Here is a 27,649-nt window from a genome sequence, read left to right on the forward strand (position 1 = left end):
ATTTAATTTTTGCAAGGAAGTGTATAAGTAGACACATTCGCGTGCTTAGCCAGCTCTTTCCCTCAGAATCAACCCCATGATGTCACCATCTAGGACCTCATCTTCTTGCTCTTCCCCATAAAAATGTGTGCACTTGCAGAAGAATAGCGGCTTGTTGTCACAAAGCTGCATTTATACTTATACTGCATTGCACATCATACTTGCCTAGCCTCCTGGAAGCTGTGGGAGACTCCGTTTTCTGGGTAGTCCCCCACAACCATGGAGGGTAGAGGACTCTCCCACATCCCAGTGAAGCGGCAGGATGGGGATAAGAATCACTACAATCTCTGCAGCAGTGTGAAGGGGGCGGAACACAAAAGCAAATCGAGCGCATTTCCCTGACTTGGGGGTGGGGCCTAATGGCATCACATATGACTGCGTAATAGCATGTGCCATATTGCTCTTTTCATAATGGTAATTTTCTAGTTCTTTTAAAAAGTACTATAAACTGTTGAAGTCTGTTGAAGGTTTACATGCAAAAAAAAAAAAAAAAAAAAAAAGAATACAAAAAGTTAAAGAAGAAATAGTTACCTCAACTTTGTTTTCAATATAATTCCAAATGCCAAGAATAACGATCCTCAACACGGTCTAAATAAGGAGAAATAAAGGCATTTTCACTCTAGTGTTCTAAAACACAGCCGTATTTATGTGACATCTAGTCTTCAATGTACAGGTGAATGTTAATTCAAAAAGGTGTGCTTTTTGTAAAAACAGAATTTGAGCATAGCTCCTGGCATTTTCTTGTAAGCACCAACATCTGGGATATTATTTCCTGGCATATAGATTTTCTTTTGTTCAGCCTAGCAGAGCATACTGCACTTTCCTACTTTTGAAAACTAGTTTCAAAACCATTATAGTCTGAAGTAGAATGCAGCGCGCAAATTGTGACGTGCCATTGAGGGGGTATGTCATGCTCCACCCAAAGGGTATGTCTAGCACCACATATGGGCGTGTCTAAGCTTAAATGCTTGTTGCTATATATTTCTATATAACATGAGTAGCAATATATTTTGGGAAATTTTGAAATTGGTACTAACATCGCTGCATGCAATACTGGATTTCTTATTCGCTGTGATATTTCTTTTCTTCTCACTCAGCACAAAATACAAGATAAATAGGATGCATTAGCAATAAATTCCAAATGCAATTTGACCTGGTAAAAAAACAAAATTTTAAAACTTGTGTTTTACTTTTTGTGTGTTGAACTAAAGATTACTAGTAATACATTCCACAGCTCACATACACTAGCAGCAGCAGACAATGAGATAAGACACAGATCACAGGGGTTAGGTAAGCTGTATTCGCTACTGCCAGGGTTCCTACAATTTTTGCTAGAAGTCGACAGAGGCTGATGAGCCTGGACAGAAGCCATGCTATAATCTGCAGCAAGACACTGTCCTTGCCTGGAAATTCCTTGGTGGAGCCCTGGCTGCAGTGAAGAATCCAAAGAATTGGGGCATTTGATTTATAATGCAGGGCAGCAGAAGAGAAGAGCATTAAAAGAGGACTTCAGGAGCAGGGCCGTAACCAGGTGTGTGTGGAGTGTGCTCTGCACATAGCGCTGCACGGTAGGGAGCGCTGTTGGCAGCACTTGTCAATTATTAATTATCTACTTGCTTTCATTTGCAGCTTCCCCCTTTTTTGAAGCCCAGCATCTCCTGACCGCCCATCTATTGCCCCCGCCACTTTTGTTGCTAATACAGTGTATCCAGAAAGTACTCACAGTGCTTCATTTTTTTCCACATTTTATGTTACAACCTTATTCCAAAATGGAATAAATTCATTTTTTCCCCTCAAAATTCTACACAATACCCCATAATGACAACGTGAATTTTTGACTATGCACAATGGGGTAAGTCATCTTCTCTATCCACTGCATGTATACAATTTAAGAAGTTGCTGTCAGACATTCCAGTCAGTTCAGAAACACAGTGTGGGGCATCATTATCAAAAAAAATTCACTGAAATACCCCATTTTCGGGTAGTAACTGCAAATTTCAATTATACCCTGGATGCATCTTAGTCAGGGGGAACTGCAGTAGATAGGAGATATTTGCTGCTGTTTCCCCAGCCCCGGCCCTCTCCCCCTCCCCTCCCCCCCGCCTGATTTAGATTGCATAGTTTCTACTGGTACTGCCATTTGTGAGATTTAACAGGCTCTGGAATGCAAATCCATTGAACCTATGACTACTTTCAGCACAATTTACCGGGAGAGGGATCCGTCGGATCTAGGTCTAAAACCCAATAATAAATATGCTCATTTGCCCTGTAAGACAAAAAATTATTGGTCTGGAATTGCGAGGTGGCAGGCTATTATTTGGCACTATGAAGATGTATTTTTAAAGGTCCAGGTCGAGTCTCCCATATCCACATTGGCGTTTCTATAATGGGTGCAATGTGTGCGGTGCACACGGATCCCTGGGTCCAGGGGGGCCCACACCGCGCACATTGCACTAATTTTAATACTTACCTTGCCGGAGTCCAGCATTGGACGCTGCAATCGCAATGGAAATCGCAGCCAAAAAGGCCGCCGTGCATACACGGTAGCCAAATTGGTCTTCGGATCATGGCGCACGCCATGTTTCCGGAGACCTGCGCAGTAGACTCAAGCACAATGCCAGAGTCTACAGCACCGTACAGAGGAGGGGGCCCACCCAGAGGTGCACACGGGCCCCCTCCTTCCAAAATACAGAATACTCAGGAATACGGAATTTTGAGCGTGACTGATATAGACATATTTGCTTTCCGATGGTTCATCATACACACACTTTGTTTAATGCACAAAAGGAGATTTATGTTCTTAACTGGTTAATTTCCTTGGATTCCATAGGGACACAGGCTTTCACAGTGGGTATAGGCTTGAGTAGGAGTCTGATCAGCAAACAGTTAACTTTCTTATCCCAGCAGCAGCCCAGGCTCCTTCTCCCCTCCCTGTACCCAGCCAGGCTAGTTTACTTAGCAAGTCCAAGGCAGGAGGGAGAAGGAGAAGGTACACCCGGACACACACACACACACACACACACACACACACACACACACACACACACACACAAGAGGAGGGATGTAATAGCGTCCGAATTTGCTGGAGGTGCTTGATGCTGGTAGAACTCAGAAGTTATTTATTTATTTATTTTAAAGCGGCAGTCATTTACAAGGCAAAACCATGCCTTGTAATTGATTGTCTCTTTAAAAAAAAAATATATATATAGAAATGTAATACCTACTGGTAATTTTTCTTCTTCTAGCCCGTAGTGGATACTGGGGTCTTTTACATTGGTACCATGGGGTATAGATCGGGTCCACTGGAGCCTGGCACTTTAAAAAACTTTTAGTGTGTGTATGTGTGTGCTGGCTCCTCCCCTCTATGCCCCTCCCACCAGACTCAGTCTAGGAAAACTGTGCCCGAGGAGACTGATATAACATGAGAGAAGAACAATACAACAGCGGTGAGGCAACAAGCCAACACACAACCATGAATGAAAGGAGAGCGCTAACCAGAACAGAGGATTAAAACTCCATCCAAATCTGGATAGCACGGCTATCCCAACAACAAAACGGGACCGCAACGTCAGCCCAACCCAATACTTACACAGGTAAGCATGAACGAAGCACTGAGGCAGGCGCCCAGTATCCACTACAGACTAGGATAAAAGAAATTGGCGGTTAAATTCTTATTTTCTCTTACGTCCTAGTGGATACTGGGTTCTTGTACTTTAGTACCATGGGGAAGTCCCAAAGCTCCAAAACAGGTGGGAGAGTGCCGAGATCCCTGCAAAACCGCCTGACCAAACTGAAGGTCATCCTTACAGAATTTAACAAACGTGTTCGAACCAGACCAAGTTGCAGCTCGGCACAATTGTAGGGCCGAGACACCCCGGGCAGCCACACCCAGGAGGACCCCACTGACCTCGTTGAGTGGGCCTGAATAGACGTCGGCAAGGGCAGAGCCGCCGAAGTATAGGCCTGTTGAATGGTCAACCTGAGCTAACAGATTGCTTAGAAGCTGGCTGACCAATCTTGGAGGCACCATAAAGGACAAACAGTCAGTTTCCAATGACGTGCCGTCTGGTTGACAAATCTTCAGAGCCCTGACCACATCCAAGGACTCAGCCCACAGAAGCGTCAGACAACACTGGAACCACAATAGGCTGGTTCACATGAAAGCGGACACCACCTTCGGCAAAAACGGAGGACGAGTCCCAAGTTCCGCCCTGTCTTCATGAAAAGTCAAATAAGGACTCTTGCAGGACAAGGCCCCTAATTCAGAGACACGCCTGATTGACGCCAATGCCACCAAAATCACAGTCCAGGTGAGAAATTTCAACTCCACCCTATGTTATAGGCCCTACACACTGGCAGATTTTCTGAAAGATATGAACGATCTCGTTCATAAATGAACGAGAACTCGTTCATATCTTTCAGTGTGGAGACTCCAGCGATGAACGATGCGCGGCCCCGCGCTCGTTCATCGCTGGTCTCCCGTCGGCTGTGCATGCAGGCCAATATGGACGATCTCGTCCATATTTGCCTGCACTTCAATGCAGCCGCGTGACGGGGGGAGTGAAGAAACTTCACTCCCCCCGTCACTGCCCCCCCCCCCCGCCGCGTCGCTCGTCGGCCGTTTCGGCCGTCGGGCACCTCGGCGGCGCATCGTCAAATGAGTAGGGCCCCTAAGGGTTCAAACCAATCCGATTGGACAGAGCCACATTGTACATCCCCCAGCTCCGTGGGACCTCCAAAATGCATATGAATAACACCCTTAAAGAAAGTCTGTACTTCAGGCAACAAAGCAAGCTGTTTCTGGAAGAAAATAGAGAGCGCTGAAATCTGGACTTTGATGGAGCCTAAGGGTAGGCCCATATCCACTCCCGCTTGCAGGAAAAGTAGAAAACAACCAATGCTAAATTCCACAGGAGGAACCTTTCTACTTTCACACCAGGAAACATACTTTTTCCCAGATACAATGATAATGTTTAGACGTCATCCTCTTCCTGGCCTGGACATGGTGGAAATAACCCGGGAGGGAAGACGTTTCTTGCTAGAATCTCCCTCTCAACTTCCAAGCCGTCAAACATAGCTGCTGTAAGTCTGGATAGACGAACAGACCTTGCTGAAGAAGATAGTCTTGGAGCTGCAGAGGCCAGGGATCGTCCAGAGCCAACGCCCAGAGGTCTGAGTACCACGCCCGTCGAGGCCAATCCAGGGCACTGAGAATTACCAGAACACTTTCCCTTCTTAGCCTTTTTAGCACCCTCGGGATTAGCGGTAGAGGAGGGAACATGTACACGAACCGGTACGTCCACGTTGTGGTCAGCGCATCCACTGCTACGGCCTGTGGATCCCTCATCCTGGAGCAGTAACGGCAGAGCTTCTTGTTGAGACAAGAAGCCATCAAATCTATCTGCGGACAGCCCCACCGGCGGATCAACTGTTGAAACACCTGGGGATCTAGGCCATATTCCCCTGGATGGAGGTCGTGCCTGCTGAGGAGGTCAGCTTCCCAGTTGTCCACTCCTGGAATGAATATGGCTGAGGCGGCCCTTACGTTGGCCTCCGCCCAGAGGTGGATTTTTTACACCTTTCGCATCGCAGCACTGCTTCTTGTTCCTCCATGTCGTATTATGTACGCCACCGTCGTTGCATTGTCTAATTGAACCTGGATCGCCTGACCCTTCAGGAGATGGGAGGCTTGTAGAAGAGCATTGTAAACTGCCCTGAGTTCCAGGATGTTTATCGGTAAAGTCGATTCCTGAACCGACAACCCTTGAAACTGGGCCCCTTGGGTCACCGCTCCACAACCCCGGAGGCTGGCATCCATTGTCAGTAGAATCCATCAGAATAAAGAAATATGGGCTTTCAGAGAGAGGGTCAATTCCTGATGCATATGCAGTTGAGAACCCAACCACTTGTCCAGCAGATCCAGTTGAAAAGGCCGGGCATGAAACCTGCCGTATTGGATTGCCTCGTAAGCAGCCACATTTTGAGATACCGTGTCCATTATCATTCCCAGGAACTGAAGATGCTGGATCGGTTCCAGGTGAGATTTCTGGAAATTCAGGATACACCCAAGATACGTGAGAAGGAGAGTTGTCAGATCGATGCTGTATAGCAGACGTTCCCTGGACACATCTTTTAGTAGGAGATCGTCCAAGTAGGGGACCTTGTTGACTCCCATCATGCGCAGTTGCAGCATCATCTCCACCCTGACCTTGGTGAAGACCCTTGGAGCTGTGGATAATCTGAAGGGTAAGGCCTGAAATTGGAAATGGTCATCCAATATGGCGAACCTGAGGTAAGCCTGATGAGGAGGCCACACCGGAATGCGACGGTAAGCATCCTTGACATCCAGAGACACCAGGAACTCCCCCTCCTCCAGAGCAGACACCACCGCCCTCAGGGACTCCATCTTGAATTTGAACACCTGCAGATACGGTTTGAGAGACTTCAGATTCAAGATGGGTAGCATCGAACCATCTGGTTTGGGAACGACAAAGTCTGGAATAAAAACCACTGTTGCTTAACAGAGGAGGTACAGGAACTACCACCCCTGTCTGCAAGAGTTTTTGAGTAGCCTCTTGCAAGGTAACTTTTGCTGCAGGTAAAGCTGGTAAGTCCGACTTGAAAAATAGGATTTTGGTTACCTTTTTTCAGACGTAGGACACGGCAAGCCTGCCTTAGAATACGCATGCTGGATAGTGAACCTGATCCAACAAGAGATCGTCTGCTTAGAAGCAGGACACCCAATTTTCTTGGGATCATACAGGACAAACAGAGTCCGATTTTCTGTGACTAGCTGTCCTCACATAGATCTTTAGAGCCCTTACAACATCTAAGTACTCTGATGAAACTGAGGAGTCAGTCGCAACTGGCACCACAATAGGTTGGTTGAAATGAAATGCCGACACAACCTTCGGAAGAAACTGCCGACGTGTACGAAACTCCGCTCTATCTTCGTGGAAGATCAAGTATGGGCTTTTACATGACAAAGCCCCCAATTCCGCCACATGTCTAGCAGAAGCTAAGGCCAACAAAGTGACAGCCTTCCACGTGAGAAACTTGACCTCAACCTCCTGTAGAGGTTCAAACCAGTCCGACTGGAGGAACTGCAACACCACGTTAAGATCCCAGGGCGCCGTAGGTGGTACAAAGGGGAAGTTGGATGTGCAGAACTCCCTTCAAAAAAAAAAAAAGTCTGAACCTCAAGGAGGGCAGCCAACTGTCTCTGGAAGAAAATGGAAGGGCCGAAAATTTGGACCTTTATGGATCCTAGCTTCAGGCCCATATCCACACCTGCTTGCAGGAAGAGGAGAAAACATCCCAGTTGAAACATCACCATAGGAAACTTCTTGGACTCGCATCAAGATACATATTTTTTTCAAATACGATGATAATGTTTTGACGTTACTCCTTTCCTAGACTGTATCAGGGTAAGAATAACCTTGTTCAGAATGCCCTTCTGAGCTAGTATCTGGCGTTCAACCTCCATGCCGTCAAACGTAGCCGTGGTAAGTCTTGATAGGCGAACGGCCTTTGCTGCAGCAGGTCCTCCCGAAAGGAAGAGGCCTCTGCTCTTCTAGCAGTAGATCCGGAAGATCCGCATACCAAGCCCTTCTTGGCCAGTCCGGAGCAATGAGGATTGCCTGAATTCTTGCTCTCCTTAGGAGTATGAGAACACTTGGGATGAGTGGAAGTGGATGAAACATGTTGACCGACTGGAACACCCATGGAGTCACTAGGGCATCCACCGCAACTGCTTGCGGGTCCCTCAACCTGGAACAATACCGCCGAAGCTTCTTGTTGAGACGAGAGGCCATCATGTCGATCTGGGGTACGCCCCAAAATTGGTTACCTCCTTGAACACCTCCAGATGGAGACCCCACTCACCAGGATGGAGATAGTGTCTGCTGAGGAAGTCCGCTTCCCAGTTGTCTACTTCTGAGAAATCTTCATTCCGGAAGAGGGGCCGCTTGGAGAAGACCGTTGTAGATGGCTCTTAGTTCCAGAATGTTTATTGGCAGGCCGGCTTCCAGACTCGACCACCTTCCTTGGAATGTTTCCCCTTGAGTGACTGCGCCCAGCTTTGGAGATTTGCAACTGTGGTTAGAAGGATCCAGTCCTGAATCCCGAACCCGTGGCCCTCCAGAAGGTAAGGTAATTGCAGCCACCAGAGGAGTGAAATCCTGGCCTTTGGCGACAGACGTATTCTCTGGTGCACTTGTCCAGGAGATCCAGATGGAAAAGCAGAGCATGAAACCTCCCATACTGCAGAGCCTCGTAAGAGGCCATCATCTTTCCCAGAAGACGAATGCACTGATGAACAGACACCCGAGCTGGATTCAGGACATCCCGGACCATTGTCTGTATCACCAACACGTTTTTCTCCGGAAGAAACACCCTCTGCACTTCCGTGTCGAGGATCATTCCCAGAAAGGACAACTTCCTGGTTGGTTCCAAATGTGATTTTGGGATATTCAGGATCCAACCATGTTCCCTGAGAAGCTTGGTCCTGAGAGCTATTGACCGTAACAGCTTCTCCTTGGACGATGCCTGTATCAGCAGATCATCCAGATATGAAAATATGTTCACCCACCTGTCTGCGAAGGAGAACCATCATTTCCGCCATCACCTTGGTGAATACCCTTGGTGCTATAGAAAGGACGAATGGCAGGACCTGGAACTGAAAATGACAGTCCAACAGAGCGAATCGGAGATAAGCTTGATGCGGCGGCCAAATCGGAATGTGGAGGTATGAATCCTTGATATCCACGGATACCAGGAATTCCCCCACTTACAGACCTGACATCACCGCCCTTAGAGACTCCATTTTGAACTTGAACTCCCTCAGAAAGGGGTTTAGTGATTTTAAGTTCAGAATGGGCCTGACTGAACCATCTGGTTTCGGTACCACGAAAAGGATCGAATAGTAAACCGTGTTTTGCATTTGAGGAGGGACTGGTACAATGACCTGTGCCTCCACCAACTTCTGGATGGCTCCCAGTAGGGTAGCCCTGTCTGCCGGCAAAGCTGGCAAGCCAGATTTGAAGAACCGATGAGGAGGGACATCTTGAAATTCCAGCCGGTACCCCTTGGACACAATATCTGGGATCCAGGCCGGACGACACCCAGACATGACTGAAATGTCTGAGTCTCGCCCCCACCGGGCTGCACTGTCCACCGTCATGCGGAGGACTTTGGCGCACCTGAAACGGCTACTGTTCCTGGGAACCTGCAGCAGCAGTTTTCTGGATCTTGGTGGCCGACCTCCCCTAAAGAAGGTGTTGGCCGGTTTGGCAGTCCGAAAGAACTGTGATGCAGCTGAAAGAAAAGGGTTTCTTAGAGGCAGGTGCAGCTGAGGGAAGGAGACTTACCCGCTGTAGTTGTGGAAATTATTTTGTGGCCACGCCCCCTCCCCATGAAGCCACACCCCATTTTTCGTGCGCACTGCCCCTATCTTGCATGGAAGGGGGGGGGGTGCCAATGCTGTTTCTTGCACACAGTGCCAAAATGCCTAGTTACGGCACTGTGGAAGACTCAACTTGTATTCTGAAACAATAAGTAGTCGTGTAGAGATTCCATCTGACAACTTCACTGAAAGGATGAAGTGTCTGAGGGCAATAAAGAAACACAATAGGGACTTCCAAATACCGTATACTGGAGAAACATATGATTAGGAAGACTATGCTGCAAGTTTGCTATAGGACAATGATTTAGAGAACAGCTTGCAGGATATTAATCACTGTTTCACATAGAAATACACATTCTTGAGTAACAAACCAGTTTACTTAAATATAGCAAAGAAGAAGAAAAAAAACACCCAAAAAAAAAAAAAAACAACCACCTTACAAGCATTTTTTTTTTTTTTTTAAGTAGAAAGTGTCTTACCTCCACAAAGAACATGGACAGAATGGAAATGCTGATCCAGTGGATGATCCCTGAACATTGTGATGCATTTGAGACTAAAAGAACAGAAGCAAAATACATCAAATGCAATCTATAAAGTATTCTGTACATATTTAATAACTGTTTCTGCCTTAGGGCTTGATGCAGAGTGGTATGGAAAGCGTACTGTTACTCCCACATTGCATGCATAGGAAACCATATGTATATCTACTGGTATGCAGAGTTGCATACATCCAGCAGTGCACCCACCCCATATCCATATGCTTGATTTGATACTGGTCATTATTACTGCGCACTCCCACCAGCCAGAGCCAAATTTATAGCTCATGGGGCCCAAAGCAAGATATCAGTTTGGAGCATCCTCCCTCAACTGCATATAATTTCACACACTGATCTCATAGCCACACACACAAATCAGTACAGCAAGTACCCCCCCCCCCCCCATACATAGATCAGTACACAGAGTACTCCCCTCTCCTATACATAACAGTTTAGCAAGTTCTCCCCCACACATAAATCCGTATAGCAAGTACCTCTCCCCCATACATAAATCAGTGCTGCAAGTACCCCCCTGTACATAAATCAGTGCAGTAAGTACCCCCATACAAAAAAAAAAATCAGTGCAGCAAGTACCTTTTACCCTTCCCTTGATCCAGGAATCAGAGTACTACACTGCCACTATGCATGCCTCCCACCCCAATCTCATCTCCCAGGTGCTTTAGGTGTCCACTTCCCTTTCCGCTATGTACCCCTCTCCGCTCTCCCAATCCACAGTAACTGTCTGCAGTAATCAGCGCCCACTGGCCAGGAGGCGGAGGAGGAGAAGAGCAGCTCCAGGATGGAAATAACATTCAGCACCTGCTTGAAACTCCTTTGTGCAGAAGACAAGAACGGATGGTGGTCATCTCACGATGACAGACCCTCTGCGGGCAACTCTGCAATGCCTGCTATGTGCCAGTTATGCAAATGCATTGCTACTGTATAGACATCACTACTGAGGATGGGGACCGCCACCCCATTTCGGCCGTGGCTTGTCTTCAGCACAGCTTTGTCTCTAGCATCCCCTTCATGGCATTCCCATGTTTTGAAAGAAAAATAAATAGAAAAAATAATGTGTCCACCCTCAAAAAAAAAATAAAAAAAAAAATAGCTCCCTCCAGTGCCAAAGCCGAATGGAAACGGTCGCCTAACCCCAGCACCCACCACTTTCCCCCTTGTTCCTGGAGCCCAGAAATGCCCTCATTTCCACCCTGTCTACAGGCCCCCTTTGCCCTAGGTGGATGCCTTTGTTGCATAACAGTAAATCTGCTACTGGCACCAGCCCTTTATCAGGTGCAAAACATACGTCTGAAAACTTGCGTATTGATGCAGACGTCCAGCACTGCACAGCCCTCTTCTTCTGCCTGTATGAGAAAGTACTGTTACAGCACAATTATTCCTTTTCTCTTGTAAGCGGAGATGCAAATTAAATGCATACAATTCCTCATTGCCCTTGCTTTCTCTTCCATCCATAGTGGATACTGGGATGACGGTTACAGTGGGGTATAGATGGGGTCCAGAGCCCACCCTAAAATCCATTTGTACAGCAGCAGGGGTTGCTCTTCGTCCAGCGATTGTTGGATGCTTGTTTAACAGAGCGATAGAAGCTTAGGCACAGAAGCTTGCTTCAGGAATTCAGGAAGACATGCCCCAGGAGGAGCATGTCACACTAGCCCAGCACATACTGGAATCAGCGGTATATCTCTGCTCGGCTTCCAGAGAAGTAGTATCGCTTAACTCCAGGATCTCAGCAATGGTGGTTTCGGCCCGTAGGGCTTTGAGGCTTCGACAGCGGATGCAGAGACAAAGACAGGTGTAGAGGGACTTCCATACACGGATGATGCCATGTTTGGAATGGAATTGGATAAGTGGATATCAAAGGCTACAGCAGGTAAGTCCACTTATCTCCCTTCTGCTGCTCCGCCTCCTAAGCGTCCCTATACTGGCCCTTCCTTTCACTCCTTTCGGCCCACAAGGTTTAGAGGCAGAGCCAGATGAGCCTCAAACACCACCGGAGGTAACAGAGGCCGCAGACGTCAGGCCACCATTACTACTCAACAGGAACAGAACCTGCTCTTCCTTCTCACTTGGGGGACCCCAGGGTGGAAGCACGACTCAGGAACTTCAGTAACATATGGGAAAGCACCTGCCAAGACACCTGGGTAAGGGATTTGATCTCACGGCTACAAGATCGAATTCGAAACTCCTCCCCCAAACGTGCCAGTTTCTCTAGAAAAACAAGTGATTGTTCCAGTTCCACGATATCACAGGAAAAAAGGGTTCTACTCAAATTTAATTTGTGGTTTCCAAGCCAGATGGCTCGGTCAGACCCATCCTGAATCTGAAATCCCTAAATCCATATCTACGGGTTTTCCGATTCAAGATGGAATCACTGAGGGCAGTGATTGCGGATCTGGAAAAACGCGAGTTATTGGTATCCTTGGATATCAAGGATGCATATTTCCAATCTGTCCTCCACATCAGGCATTCCTATGGTTTGCACTGAGGGAGTCTCAATATCAATTCCAGGCACTTCCTTTTGGTCTCTCTTCAGCACCGAGGGTTTTCACGAAGGTCTTAGTAGAGATGATGGTGCAACTCAGAATACAAGGTGTGAACATTGTCCCTTACCTGGACGACTTACTCATAAAAGGCACCAAAACAAAAAGCTCCGACGATATTGGTCTAGAACAAGAGATCTGGAGGCGATAGCAGTAGACGCAACAAGGACTCCCTGGATCTTTCCAAAAGTTTACCTATTTCCTCCGTTTCCGCTACTTCCTTGAATTCTAGAGCAAATAAAGAGGGAGGAGGTTCTGGCAATCCTCATCGCTCCGGATTGTCCTCGCAGGGCATGGTATGCAGACCTCCTCCTAGTCGAAGGATCCATGGCCCCCGTCACCTCAAGAGGATCTGCTTCAGCATGGACTTTGTTTATCCGGACTTACAGCGGCTACGTTTTACGGCGATACTAGCACAAAAGGGTAACCCTACTGCAGTTATTCCCACTATGCTCCAGGCCAGAAAGGAGGTCACTTCAAAAACACCATCACAGAATTTGGAAGATGCATGTTATCTGGTGTGAACTTAGACAGTATCCATCAACTGTTTTCAGATTGGCCCGTCATTTACACTTCCTGCATACAGGATTGGATGCTGGACTGCGACTGGGTTCAATGAAGGAGCAGGTTTCGGCCCTGTCTGTTTTCCCAGCAACATTTGGCACTGCTCCCGGATGTACAGACGTTCCTGAAGGGCGTTCTCTGTCTCCAGCCTCCATTTGTTCCACCAACCGCACCTTAGAATCTGAATTTGGTGTTGGACTTTCTCCAGTCCTTGACATTTGAACCGTTAGAGACTACGGATTTCAAATATCTCACCTGGAAAACAGTTACTCTCCTAGCCTTGGCATCTGCTAGGAGAGTTTCCGAGTTGGGGGCTTTGTCGTACAAACCTCCCTTTCTTATCTTCCATGCTGACAGGGCTGAGAATTGAACTCGCCAGGCATTTTTACCAAAAGTTGTCTCAGCGTGTCATATTAACCAGCCCATTGTGGTACCTGTTCTTTCGGATAACTCTTCCACTGCCCAGACCTAAGATGTGGTGCAGGCCCTTCCCATCTATATAAAGACGACGGCTGGAGCCAGAAAGTCAGACTCCTTCTTTGTGTTGTATGATAACAAAATTGGCTGGCCTGCTTCCAAGCAGACTATTGCCCGCTGGATCAAGTTCACCATTCAACAGCCATTCTTCAGCCAGGCCTCTGCCGGATTCCGGTACGGCTCACTGTACCCGTTCGGTAGGTTCTTCCTGGGCGGCAGCCGAGCGGTTTCCGCCTTACAATTGTGTCTCGCTGCCACTTGGTCAGGTACAAACATCTTTGTTAAGTTTTATAGGTTTGACACCTTGACAGTGTCCGACACTCAGTTTGGACGTTCCATCTTGCAGAGCTCACAGCATACTCCTGCCCGTGATGGGAGCTTTGGGACGTCCCCACTGTAACAGTCATCCCAGTATCCCCTATGGATGGAAGAGAAAATAGGATTTTGGTACTCACCGGTAAATCCTTCTCTCGAAGTCCATAGGGGATACTGTGCGCCCGCCCTGTGTCCCTTTTCTGTCTGCAAGACTGTTCCTGTTAGGTGTGGTTTGTTGTGTCAGTAGCAACTACTGCTGTAAGTTGTGTTTGTGTTTTGCTTGACTGTTGTCCTTTTCTTTCTATTCAGTTGTATTGCTTTCTCTGTTCTACTCCTCTCAAGTTATGTTCCGTCTCTCTTCGGGCACAGTTTTCTAGACTGAATCTGATGGGAGGGGCATAAAGAGGAGGAGCCAGCACACACACACAAAAGATTTAAAGTGCACCGGCTCCAGGCCCCATCTATAACCCACTGTAACAGTCTTCCTATTATCCTCTATGGACTTCGAGAAAATAAGATTTTAAACCTACCGGTAAATCTTTTTCTCGTAGTCCGTAGAGGATGCTGGGGACTCCGTAAGGACCATGGGGATAGACGGGCTCCGCAGGAGACATGGGCACTTTAAGAAAGGCTTTAGAACTGGGTGTGCACTGGCTCCTCCCACTATGCCCCTCCTCCAGACCTCAGTTACAGAAACTGTGCCCAGAGGATATGGAAAGTACGAGGAAAGGATTTTTGTTAATCCAAGGGCAAGATTCATACCAGCCACACCAATCACACCATATAAACTTGCTTATCTAATAAACCATTAACAGTATGAAAAAACAACAAAGCATCAGTCCAAAACTGATGAAACTCTAACATAACCCTTATGAAAGCAAAACTATATACAAGTCTTGCAGAATGTTGTCCGCACTTGGGACGGGCGCCCAACATCCTCTACGGACTACGAGAAAAAGATTTAGCGGTAGGTTTAAAATCTTATTTTCTCTGACGTCCTAAAGGATGCTGGGGACTCCATAAGGACCATGGGGATTATACCAAAGCTCCCAAACGGGCGGGAGAGTGCGGATGACTCTGCAGCACCGAATGAGCAAACATCAGGTCCTCCTCAGCCAGGGTATCAAACTTATAGAACTTTACAAAGGTGTTTGAACCCGCCCAAGTAGCAGCTCGGCATAGTTGTAGTGCCGAGACCCCTCGGGCAGCAGCCCAAGATGAGCCCACCTTCCTGGTGGAATGGGCACTAACCGATTTAGGCAACGGCAATCCAGCCGTAGACCGAGCCTGCTGAATCGTGTTACAGATCCAGCGAGCAATAGTCTGCTTAGACGCAGAAGCACCAAGCTTGTTGGCAGCATAAAGGATAAACAGAGCCTCTGTTTTGCTAACTTAAGTCGTTCTGGCCACGTAAATCTTCAAAGCCCTGACTACATCCAGTGACTCGGAATCCTCCAAGTCTCGTGTAGCCACAGGTACCACAATGGGTTGGTTCATATGAAAAGATGATACCACCTTAGGCAAGAACTGAGAACGGGTCCGCAATTCTGCTCTATCCATATGAAACACCAGATAGGGGCTTTTATGAGACAAAGCCGCTAATTCAGACACTCGCCTAGCCGAAGCCAAGGCCAATAACATGACCACTTTCCAAGTGAGATATTTTAATTCCACCGTTTGAAGCGGTTCAAACCAGTGCGACTTAAGGAAACTCAACACCACGTTAAGGTCCGAAGGCGCCACCGGAGGTATAAAGGGAGGCTGAATATGTAGGACTCCCTTCACAAACGTCTGCACTTCTGGTAGAGAAGCCAGTTCTTTTTGGAAGAAAATAGATAAGGCCGAAATCTGAACCTTAATGGAGCCTAATTTTAGGCCCAAATTCACCCCAGTCTGTAGGAAGTGAAGGAGACGGCCCAGATGAAATTCCTCCATAGCAGCATTCCTGTTCTCACACCAAGAAACATATTTTCGCCATATCCGGTGATAATATTTAGCGGTCACGTCCTTCCTGGCCTTTATCAGCGTAGGAATGACCTCTTCTGGAATGCCCTTTTCCGCTAGGATCCTGCGTTCAACCGCCATGCCGTCAAACGCAGCCGCGGTAAGTCTTGGAACAGACAGGGCCCCTGTAGCAACAGGTCCTCCCTGAGAGGAAGAGGCCACGGATCTTCCGTGAGCAATTCCAGTAGATCCGGATACCAGGTCCTTAGTGGCCAATCCAGAGCAATGAGAATTGTTCTTACTCCTCTTTTTCTTATTATTCTCAACACCTTGGGTAGGAGAGGAAGAGGAGGAAACACAGACCGACTGGAACACCCACGGTGATATTATGGCATCCACAGCCACCGCCCGAGGGTCTTTTGACCTGACGCAATACCTTTGTAGCTTTTTGTTGAGGCGGGACGCCATCATGTCTATCTGGGGCAGTCCCCACCGAGTTGCAATTTGTGCGAAGACTTCCTGATGAAGTCCCCACTCTCCCGGATGTAGGTCGTGTCTGCTGAGGAAGTCTGCTTCCCAGTTGTCTACTCCCGGAATGAACACTGCTGACAGTGCGCTTACATGATTTTCTGCCCACCGAAGAATCCTGGTGTCTTCCGCCATCGCCCCTCTGCTCCTGGTGCCTCCTTGGCGGTTTATATGAGCCACTGCGTTGATGTTGTCCGACTGGATCAGCACCGGTTGGTTGTGCAGTAAGGTCTCCGCTTGACGCAGGTCGTTGTATATGGCCCTTAGTTCCAGGATGTTGATGTGAAGACAAGTTTCCTGACTTGACCACAGACCTTGAAAATTTCTTCCCTGCGTGACTGCTCCCCACCCTCAGGAGGCTTGCGTCCGTGGTCACCAGGATCCAGTCCTGAATGCCGAACCTGCGACCCTCTAGAAGGTGAGCACTCTGTAGCCACCATAGGATCGACACCCGGGCTCTGGGAGACAGGGTGATTAACCGATGGATTTGTAGATGTGACCCGGACCACTTGTCCAGTAGGTCCCATTGGAAAATTCTCGCATGGAACCTGCCGAAGGGAATGGCTTCGTATGATGCCACCATCTTTCCCAGGACTCGAGTGCAGTGATGCACTGATACTTGTTTTGGCTTTAATAGGTTCTTGACGAGAGTCATGAGTTCCTGAGCTTTTTCTATTGGAAGAAAAACCCTTTTCTGGTCTGTATCCAGAATCATGCCCAAGAAGGGCAGACGAGTCGTAGGAGTCAACTGTGACTTTGGAATAATGAGAATCCAGCCGTGTTGCCTTAACACCTTTAGTGAGAGTGACACGCTGTTCAGCAACTGCTCCCTCGATCTCGCTTTTATGAGGAGATCGTCCAAGTACGGGATAATTGTGACCCCCTGCTTTCGCAGGAGTACCATCATCTCCGCCATTACCTTGGTGAAAATCCTCGGGGCCGTGGAAAGCCCAAACGGCAACGTCTGAAATTGGTAATGAGAATCCTGTACCGCAAATCTCAGGTCTCAGGTACGCCTGGTGAGGTGGACAGATGGGAACATGAAGGTATGCATCCTTTATGTCCAAAGATACCATAAAATCCCCCCCTTCCAGGCTGACGATGACCGCTCTGAGCAACTCCATCTTGAATTTGAACCGTTTTAAGTATTGGTTCAGGGATTTTAGATTTAAAATGGGTCTGACCGAACCGTCCGGTTTCGGGACCACAAACAGGGCTGAGTAATATCCTTTCCCTCGGAGTAGGGGAACCTTGAACACCACCTGTTGAAGGCACAACTTGTGAATTGCATTTAAGACTATCTCCCTTTCTGGGGGAGAAGTTGGTAGAGCCGATTTGAAAAACCGGCGAGGAGGCATCTCTTCGAATTCCAGCTTGTATCCCTGAGCAACAACTTCCACTGCCCAGGGATCCACCTGTGAGTGAACTCAGATGTGGCTGAAAACTCGAAGACGTGCCCCCACTGGGGCGGACACCCTCAGGGGAGCCCCAGCGTCATGCAGTGGATTTTGTAGAGGCCGGGGAGGACTTCTGTTCCTGGGAACTAGCTGTGGTGTGCAGCTTTTTTCCTCTGCCCTTACCTCTGGCAAGAAAGGACGATCCTCATACTCTTTTGCTTTTATTGGAACGAAAGGACTGCATTTGATAATGTGGCGCTTTCTTAGGCTGAGAGGGAACATAAGACAAAAAATTCGATTTACCTGCCGTGGCCGTGGAGACCAGGACCGAGAGACCTTCCCCAAACAATTCCTCACCTTTGTAAGGTAACCCCTCCATATGCCTCTGAGTCGGCATCACCTGTCCACTACTTGGTCCATAGGACTCGTCTAGCACAAATTGACATAGCGTTTATTCTGGAACCCAGTAGACTTTCTCTTTGAGCATCCCTCCTATATAAGACAGCATCTTTTATATGCCCTAGGGTCAATAAAATGGAATCCTTATCTAGGGTCTCAATTTCCGCTGATAAGGAATCTGTCCATGCTGCTACAGCGCTACAAACCCAGGCCGACGCAATTGCCGGTCTGAGTAATGTACCAGAATGTGTGTAAATGGACTTCAGGGTAATCTCCTGCTAGCGGTCAGCAGGATCCTTGAGGGTAGCCGTATCCTGGGATGGCAGCGCTACCTTCTTGGATAGGCGTGTCAATGCTTTGTCCACCCTAGGGGAGGATTCCCACCGTATCCTATCCGTTGGCGGGAAAGGATACGCCATAAGAATCCTTTTGGGAATCTGCAGTTTTTTGTCTGGAGATTCCCACGCTCTTTCACATAATTCGTTCAACTCATGTGAGGGGGGAAATGTTACCTCAGGTTTCTTTCCCTTATTTATGTGTACCCTCGTGTCAGGGACAGGGGGTTCCTCTGTGATATGCAAAACATCTTTTATTGCAATAATCATATATCGAATACATTTAGCCACTTTTGGCTGTAACTTTGCATCATCGTAGTCGACACTGGAGTCAGAATCCGTGTCGGTATCTGTGTCTCCTAATTGGGATAGTGAGTGCTTCTGAGACCCTGAAGGTCCCGGCGACATAGGGACAGACATGGGTTGACTCCCTGGCTGACCCTTAGCTTCAGCTTTGTCTAACCATTTGTGCAATAAGTTTACACTAGCACTTAAAACATTCCACATATCCATCCAGTCAGGTGTCGGCACTGCCGACGAAGACCTCACATTCATACGCTCCCCCTCCTCCCTAGGTGAGCCTTCTACCTCAGACATGTCAACACACGCGTACAGACACACCACACACACAGGGAACCTCTTATCTGAAGATAGTGTCCCCACCAGGCCCTTTGGATAGACAGAGAGAGAGAGTTTGCCAGCACACACCCCAGCGCTATTTGACCCTGGAAAAAACAATAAATGTTTATCCAGTAGCGCTGTTATATATATATATATATATGCCAATGTGTGCCCCCCCCCCCTCTTAAAACCCCTCTATCACCATGTGTAAGCAGGGGAGAGTGTGGAGAAAAATGGCGCTGGTGAGTGCTGAGGGAGAAGCCCCGCTCCCTCGGCGGCGGGCTTCTGTCCCACTCAAAATTACTGAAAACTGGCGGGGGCTCTGTTATATACATGTACAGTGCCCACCTGTACATGTATATACTTATTTTTGCCAAATGAGGTCCTATTGCTGCCCAGGGTGCCCCCCCTGCGCCCTGCACCCTTACAGTGACTGTAGTATGTGAGGTGAACGGGAGCAATGGCGCACAGCTTTACTGCTGTGCGTTACCTCAGTGAAGATCATGAAGTCTTCTGCCGCCTTTGAAGTCTTCTTTTCTTCTTATACTCACCCGGCTTCTATCTTCCGGCTCTGCGAGGAGGACGGCGGCGCGGCTCCGGGACGAACTCCAGGGTGAGACCGGTGTTCTGACTCCCTCTGGAGCTAATGGTGTCCAGTAGCCTAAGAAACAGAGCCTTGAAACTCACAGAAGAAGAAGTAGGTCTGCTTTTCTCTCCTCAGTCCCTCGATGCAGGGAGTCTGTTGCCAGCAGGCTCCCTGAAAATAAAAAACCTAACAAATATACTTTGACAGGAAGCTCAGGAGAGCTCCCTGTAGTGCACCCATCTCCTCTGGGCACAGTATTAAACGGAAGTCTGGAGGAGGGGCATAGAGGGAGGAGCCAGTGCACACCCAGTTCTAAAGACTTTCTTAAAGTGCCCATGTCTCCTGCGGAGCCAGTCTATCCCCATGGTCCTTACGGAGTCCCCAGCATCCTCTAGGACGTTGGAGAAAAGGATTTACCGGTGAATACACAAATCCTATTTTCAAGCACACAGTAATGGAGGGCGTGCAGTGCAATTATAAGCTCTGCAAATATAGTAGGTGAATGTTAGACTCGGCATCAGGCTCCTGTCCCTACCATTACAACTGGGTATCCACAGAGAATGGAAACTAGAGGTAAGATGCTCTTTACAAAATGAAGGTCCAGTAAACTCCTGTTAGCTATTTTACTGAATCAGTAGCTATTATTCAGCTATTACCAAAACTAGTCACAGTGCTTTATTGTAAAAAGTGTGAAGTAAATGTCAGTCAATAAGATGGCCTTTACATAGAAACTGTAAATGAAATCAACTAATGGCACAAGTGTTGAAAAACCTAAAGTTCATGACACCCTATATTTGGTGGGTTACGGACTGTAAATAATAGGGACATAGTTTATACATATAATATACACCATTTAAGATAAACTATTTGGTTGTAAAAGTAAACGTTATTTCAGAATGTGTACACAGGGGAACTCAGGAGGCCATTCACAGAAAAGAACCCCTTACACATACCTCCAGCTACCCTGCTGTAGAGCATATGATCTGCAATAGAACCATCTGCTCTACAGCAGTGTGTATATGCACTAACTTGGTAATCGCCTACACAAAGCCATTCTGCAATAAAAACAGTCAAACTAATATCAACTATTTTTCTTGAAATACTCCATGGCGGCCATCCACTAATTAGTAGAAGCAGGCAACTAACAGCCCAGAAAGTGTATAGTGAGACTATGTTATCTGTGGTTTCCTTCAGAAACCTCCCAAAGTGGTCTTACAAAACATAGACAACACAGATGGGAAATAAATGGCTTTCATGAAGCATTTCAAGGTAAATAAGAGTAATACATTTACTATTTCCTTTTCAAACTTCATGGCTGCCATAGAGAAATGGGATGTACTGAACATGAAACCAGGAGGGCGCCTTCTAATCAACAGTATAAGTGCAAATGTTTTTTATTTCATCTTTATTGATTAATGAATGTGCAATCTCACACAGGATTTCACATTCACCGCTCTTGTAGAATGCACTTTTAGTGTTTTTTGGCACCTTATGCCTGTTCCTCTTGTAACCTGCACAACTACAGTGCATCCAGAAAGTATTGACAGCGCTTCACCTTTTCCACACTTTGTTATGTTACAGCGTTACTCCAAACGGAAATAAATTCATTTTCCCTCAAAATTCTACACACAATACCCCATAATGACAACGTGAAAAAAAGTATTTGAGATTTTTGCTAATTTATTAAAAATACAAAATAAAAATCACTTTACATAAGTATTCACAGCCTTTGCTCAATACTTTGTTGATGCACCTTAGGCAGCAATTACAGCCTCAAGTCTTTTTGAATATGATGCCACAAGCTTGGCACACCTATTATCAGGCAGTTTCACCCATTCCTCTTTGCAGCACCTCACAAACTCCATCAGGTTGGATGGAAAGTGTCGGTACACAGCCATTTTCACATCTCTCCAGAGCTGTTCAATCGGATTCAAGTCTGGGCTCTGGCTGGGCCACTCAAGGACATTCACAGAGTTGTCCTGAAGTGACTCCTTTGATATCTTGGCTGTGTGCTTAGGGTCTTTGTCCTGCTGAAAGATGAACTGTCGCCCCAGTCTGATGTCAAGAGCGGTCTGGAGCAGGTTTTCATCCAGGATGTCTCTGTACATTGCTGCATTCATCTTTCCCTTTATCCTCACTAGTCTCTCAGTTCCTGCTGCTGAAAAACATCCCCACAGCATAATGCTGCCACTACCATGCTTCACTATAAGGATGGTATTGTCCTGGTGATGAGTGGTGCCTGGTTTACTCCAAATATGGCGCCTGGAATTCACACCAAAAAGAGTTCAAGACCAGAGAATTTTGTTTATCATGATCGGAGAGTCCTTCAGTTGCATATTGGCAAACTCCAGGTAGGATGTCTTGTGCATTTTACTAAGGAATGGCCTCAGTCTGGCCACTCTACCTTAGAGGCCTGATTGGTGGATTGCTGCAGAGATGGTTGTCCTTCTGGAAGGTTCTCCTCTCGCCACAGAGGAATGCTATAGCTCTGACAGAGTGACCATCGGGTTCTTGGTCACCTCCCTGACTAGGGCCTTTCTCCCTCGATCGCTCAGATTAGATGACCGGCCAGCTCTAGGAAGAGTCCTGGTGGTTCTGAACTTCTTCCATTTACAGATGGAGGCCACTGTGCTCATTGGGACCTTCAAATCAGCAGATATTTTTCTGTACCCTTCCCCAGATTTGTGGCTCGAGACAATCCTGTCTCGGAGGTCTACAGACAATTTCTTTGACTTCATGCTTAGTATGTCCTCTGTCAAGTGTGGGACCTTATATAGACAGGTGTGTGCCTATCCAAATCATGTCCAATCAACTGAATTTACCACAGGTGGACTTGAATTAAGGTGTAAGAACATCTCAAGGATGATCAGTGAAAACAGGTTGCACCCGAGCTCAATTTTGAGCTTCATGTCAAAGGCTGTATGTATTTATGTACCTGCGATTTCTTTGTTTTTTTATTTTGAATAAATTTACAAAGAACGAAAAAAAAAAAAAAAACACACTTTTCACGCTGTCATTATGGGGTATGGTGTATAGAATTTTGAGGGGAAAAAATCCGAGATTTATGGTAAGAACTTACCGTTGTTCATGCTCTTTCTGAGCGGTACACTGGGCTCCACAGGGAATGACATTGGGGTGTAGAGTAGGATCTTGATCCGAGGCACCAACAGGCCCAAAGCTTTGACTGTTCCCAGAAAGCCTATAACCCCGCCTCCGTGCACAGGAGCTCAGTTTTTGTTAACCAGTACAATGCAGTAGCAGGCAAAAGGGACAATTGTTAGTAGCCACATAAACCACACTCTCACGACAGGAGAAAGTGTCAGCGACTAATGCCATACCAACCCAAAGAAGCTAAGTGCGTCAGGGTGGGCGCCCTGTGGAGCCCAGTGTACTTCGCAGAAAGATTTAACAACGGTAAGTTCTTTCCATAAATCTTGTTTTCTGCTGCGGGGTACACTGGGCTCCACAGGGAATGACATTGGGGATGTCCAAAAGCAGTTCCTTATGGGAAGGGACACACTGTACCGGGCACAAGAACCCGGCGTCCAAAGGAAGCATCCTGGGAGGCGGAAGTATCAAAGGAATAGAACCTTATGAACGTGTTCACCAAGGACCACGTAGCCGCCTTGCAGAATTGTTCAAGGGTCGCACCACGGCGGGCCGCCCAAGAAGGTCCAACCGACAGAGTAGAATGGGCCTTGATGGTAGCAGGAGCTGGAAGACCAGCCTGTATATAAGCATGTGCAATCACCATTCTAATCCATCTGGCCTGGGTCTGCTTGTGAGCAGGCCAGCCACGTTTGTGAAAACCCAAACAGAACAAAGAGAGAATCAGACTTCCTGATGGAGGCAGTTCTCTTTACGTAGATACGGAGAGCCTGTACCACATACAAAGACCGTTCTTTGGAAGACAAATCAGGAGAGGCATAGGCCAGAACCACAATCTCCTGATTAAGGTGGAAAAGAGACACCACCTTAGGTAAATACCCAGGACGTGTTCTAAGAACCACCCGATCACGGTGAAAAATCAGATATGGTGACCTACTAGACAAGGCACCCAAATCAGACACCCGTCTAGCAGAGGCAATAGCCAGCAGAAACAATACCTTAAGAGAAAGCCACTTAAGGTCTGCAGATTCAAGAGACTCAAACAGAGACCCTTGCAACGCCTCCAGAACCACCGACAAGTCCCAAGGAGCCACCAGCGGGACATAAGGAGGTTGAATCCGCAACACACCCTGAGTGAACATATGCACATCAGGTATGGTCGCAATTTGTCTGAAACCAAACCGACATGGCAGAAATATGAACCTTGATGGAGGCCAGACGAAGGCCTAAGTCCAGGCCCTGTTGCAGGAACGACAAAAGATTGGCAATACTGAATTTGAATGCACCATAATTCTTAGCAACACACCATGTGAAGTAAGAATTCCCGACCCTATAATAAATCCGAGCAGTAGCCCGTTTACGGGCCTTTAACATAGTTTGAATGACTGCCTCAGAAAATCCTTTGACCCTCAGTATGGAAGCTTCAAGAGCCAAGCCATCAAAGCCAGCCAGGCCAAATCCTGGTAGATACAAAGGCCCTGAACCCGTACCCAGGCATCGGAAGTGGTCTTCAACCATTCCTGTGTAAACCTTATAAGTCGGCCACCCACTCTGTGATCCCCCTAGAGTAAGGCCCGCCCCGTCATGCAGCACGCTTGTCAGCTTTGGAAGCAGGCTGACGGGCAGCCCAGGCCCGTTTGGGCTTATGGTGTTTGGAAGTGCGGAACCTGTTTTAGGTACGCCTGACCTTTTGCTTTCCCTGAAGGACGAAAGGAGCGAAAGGAAGTACTCTTAGCCTTCGGCACCAAAGGAGCAGTACTAGGAAGACATGCTGTTTTAGCAGACGCTAAGTCAGCCACTATCTTGTTGAGGTCTTCTCCGAAATGAATGTCTCCTTTGAAGGAGAGTACCTCCAGGGTTTTCTTAGAGTCCATGTCCACAGACCAGGACCATAACCAGAGAGTTCGGCTAGCAAAAAAGGACGTAGTAGAAGCCTTGGCCACCAGAATACCGGCATCAGAAGCCGCTTCTTTAATGTAATGAGACGCTGTAACAATATACGACAGGCATTGTCTAGCATGATCAGAAGCATTGGAGGCAACTCCGCCTCCAGCTCCTGAGCCCACGCTTCCACAGCTTCTGCAGCCCATGTCGCTGCAATAGTGGGCCTATGCACCACACCGTTTAGGGTGTAGATTGCCTTCAAACAACCCTCCACACGCTTGTCCGTCCGCTCTCTCAAGGACATGACGGTAGTTACAGGCAGAGCTGAGGATACTACGTGTGAATCCACTGGCGGGGGTGTTTCCCAATTTTTACAAAGCTCCGCAGCAAGGGGGTAGCGAGCCAGCATCTTCTTGTGAGGCGTGAACTTCTTTCCTGGATTTTCCCAGGACTCCTGACGTATGTCAACTAAATGTTCACAGTGAGGTAAAACTTGTTTAACCACCTTCTGACGTTTAAACCTGTCCAGTTTCTTAGGGGCAGCGTCAGGCTCCGGTTCATCATCAACCTGAAGAATGAGCCCGATAGCCTCTAACAAGTCAGGAACATCCACCTGCGAAACAACTTCCCCATCAGAAGCATCAGGATCAGAATCTGTGGGGTTCGTATAAACGCCATCCTCATCAGACGAGGTGTCTGGGACATTGGTGGATTGTGAGGAAGTAATTGCCCGCTAAGAGGACCCCTTGGTCTTAGGCAGGCAAGGGTTAGACTTTTGAGCAGTCAGTGATTGGTTCAATTGCTGTAACTGATTGGACAGTTGATCTGCCCACGGTGGCGACCATAAGCTCAATGCAAGGCAACACAGTACAATATCAGCAGCACAATACCTGACAAGAACCCCCTGTGCAGTGTATCAGCACAAACAGGGAATTCAAGAGGTATATGGCTACTAAAAATCACAGAGAAAAATACACACAGAGTATATCCTGTGAATTGCCTGTATTATGATAAACCTGACACATTTAGCCCCCTCAGGTTATAGAATATAGGGATAGCAATCTGAGAGAGATACAAGAAATGGAGGTCACATAGCAGCTATATGCACACACAGTCACAGTTTGTTCAATGCAGAAATTATGACATGCAATAACACTGCACTGGACTAGCAATACAGAGTAGTACTATGTATAGCTATACACTTAATAGATATAACAATGCACAGTAAAGACTGGATGTATATCACAGGGTACTTGTACTAAATAACCTGACTAAATGCACTTTTTCATAACACTGTCAGCAGACATGTAGAATACTTAAATGTCCTGTAAAATGCACATCGCTGACAGGCAGGCGGCTTTAAAGAGGAGGATTTGCCCAAACAGTCCCAGGATCAGCTCTGCTTGCTATAGAGGCGCCAAAACGCTGACAGGGAGTGAGGGAGAGAGAGATATGCAGCTCTAGGGCGGGAACATTTACTCTAAGTGGCACCCTGGGGCTGGGGGAGGGGCTACAGGTCAAAGCCTTATCCCCCTGCTGGACTTCACCACCGGGTACTGGGGGCTTAATAAAACAGTTTTATGAGAGAAAACCAAACTGTGCCCATGCCCTGCTGGTCTAGTGGGGTCCCTGTACTACCACAGTGTCCACGCCAGCGCTCGCAGCCCGCCTCCCACCGGCCGTGCGGGATCGCGATTTACAGTGGGTCCCGTCGAGGGGACCCCTTACCTCCCACGCGATCCGGGAGAACAGCGGTCGTGTGTGTGACTAACTTGGAAGAAAATCGGAGTCTCCGCTGTAGGTACCCGGCAGCGGGAGTGTACAGCGCCGCTGGAGGAGGTGATGGAGCTGCTGCAGGAGATGTCTGACTGACGTCTAACACAGTCAGTGTCTCTGCTGCAGCCCTTGAAGTCTTCAATATTCTTTAAACGCTTCTCTCACGGCTGCAGCAGCCCCCCTGTTGTATTCCTGCTTACTGCATGGCGCCAACTACAAAACTGAGCTCCCGTGCACGGAGGCAGGGTTATAGAGGAGGCGGCGCTAGGCATTCTGGGAACAGTCAAAGCTTTGAGCCTGTTGGTGCCTCGGCTCAAGATCCAATTCTACACCCCAATGCCATGCCCAGTGTACCCCGCAGCAGAAATAAATGTATTCCATTTTGGAATAAGGCTGTAACATAACATGTGGAAAAAGTGAAGTGCTGTGAATATTTTCCAGATGAACTGTATATCCCAGATCCATCTTACAAGAGTTAATTTGGGTCAATGATGTCCTTGACAAGGTTCTACAGGAAGAACAATCAATTGGTCCAATTTCCAAATTCTTTTGTTCTTAGAAATAGGTCATTTTATTTCCTTTATCATTGTTGGTTGCAGACCGTGATCAAATCATAATTTTCTGATTGATACAGTATAAAAAGTAGAATCTACCTTAGAAAAGCAAGATTGATTCCGAATACTTTTTTTTTTTTTTTTACAAAAATAGGGCCCGATTCAGACTCGATTGTTGCACTGCGTTTTCGCACAGCGGGCGATTATCAATTGACACATGCACCACAATGAGCACACGTTTCGCCAAAAAGACATCGCCAGACAGCTACAAGCTGGTGCAAAAATTTCAAATCGCACAGCCATTTGCATGCCGATTGACAGGAAGAGGCCATTTGTGGTTGGTAACTGACTATTTTCAGGAAGTGTCAGGGAAAACGCAGGCGTTCCCAAGCATTTTTAGGGAGGGTGTGTGATGTCAGTATCGGACCCGATCAGCCTGTTCCCATTGCACTGTAGGAGTAAGTCCTGGGCTGCACACATACTGCACACAGTGGAAAAAACATTTGATGGTGAAGGAGGTGCAAATGGATTTGCAGCTGTCTGCTGACCGAGGGATATTTGTTTTACAGCGTACACATGCGATCGCACACTTGCACGGGCGAATATACCGTCCCCTTGGGCG

General features: G+C 47.4%; 1 protein-coding gene across 4 annotated transcripts in view; it reads right to left on the reverse strand.

Annotated features, from left to right (window-relative positions):
* The window catches only part of TMEM266 (transmembrane protein 266), a 165,795-nt gene that overhangs the window by 58,119 nt on the left and 80,027 nt on the right, over nucleotides 1-27,649 (reverse strand). For all 4 annotated transcript variants that reach the window (XM_063926590.1, XM_063926592.1, XM_063926591.1 and 1 more), the window contains 2 exons: nucleotides 9,922-9,995; nucleotides 571-627 (listed from right to left, as the gene is read on the reverse strand). In XM_063926590.1, coding sequence (XP_063782660.1) covers nucleotides 571-627; nucleotides 9,922-9,995 — 131 coding nt within the window. The remainder of the gene's footprint in view (nucleotides 1-570; nucleotides 628-9,921; nucleotides 9,996-27,649) is intronic.

This window comes from Pseudophryne corroboree, chromosome 6 (genome assembly GCF_028390025.1).
Source record: "Pseudophryne corroboree isolate aPseCor3 chromosome 6, aPseCor3.hap2, whole genome shotgun sequence".
Lineage (NCBI taxonomy): Eukaryota > Metazoa > Chordata > Amphibia > Anura > Myobatrachidae > Pseudophryne > Pseudophryne corroboree.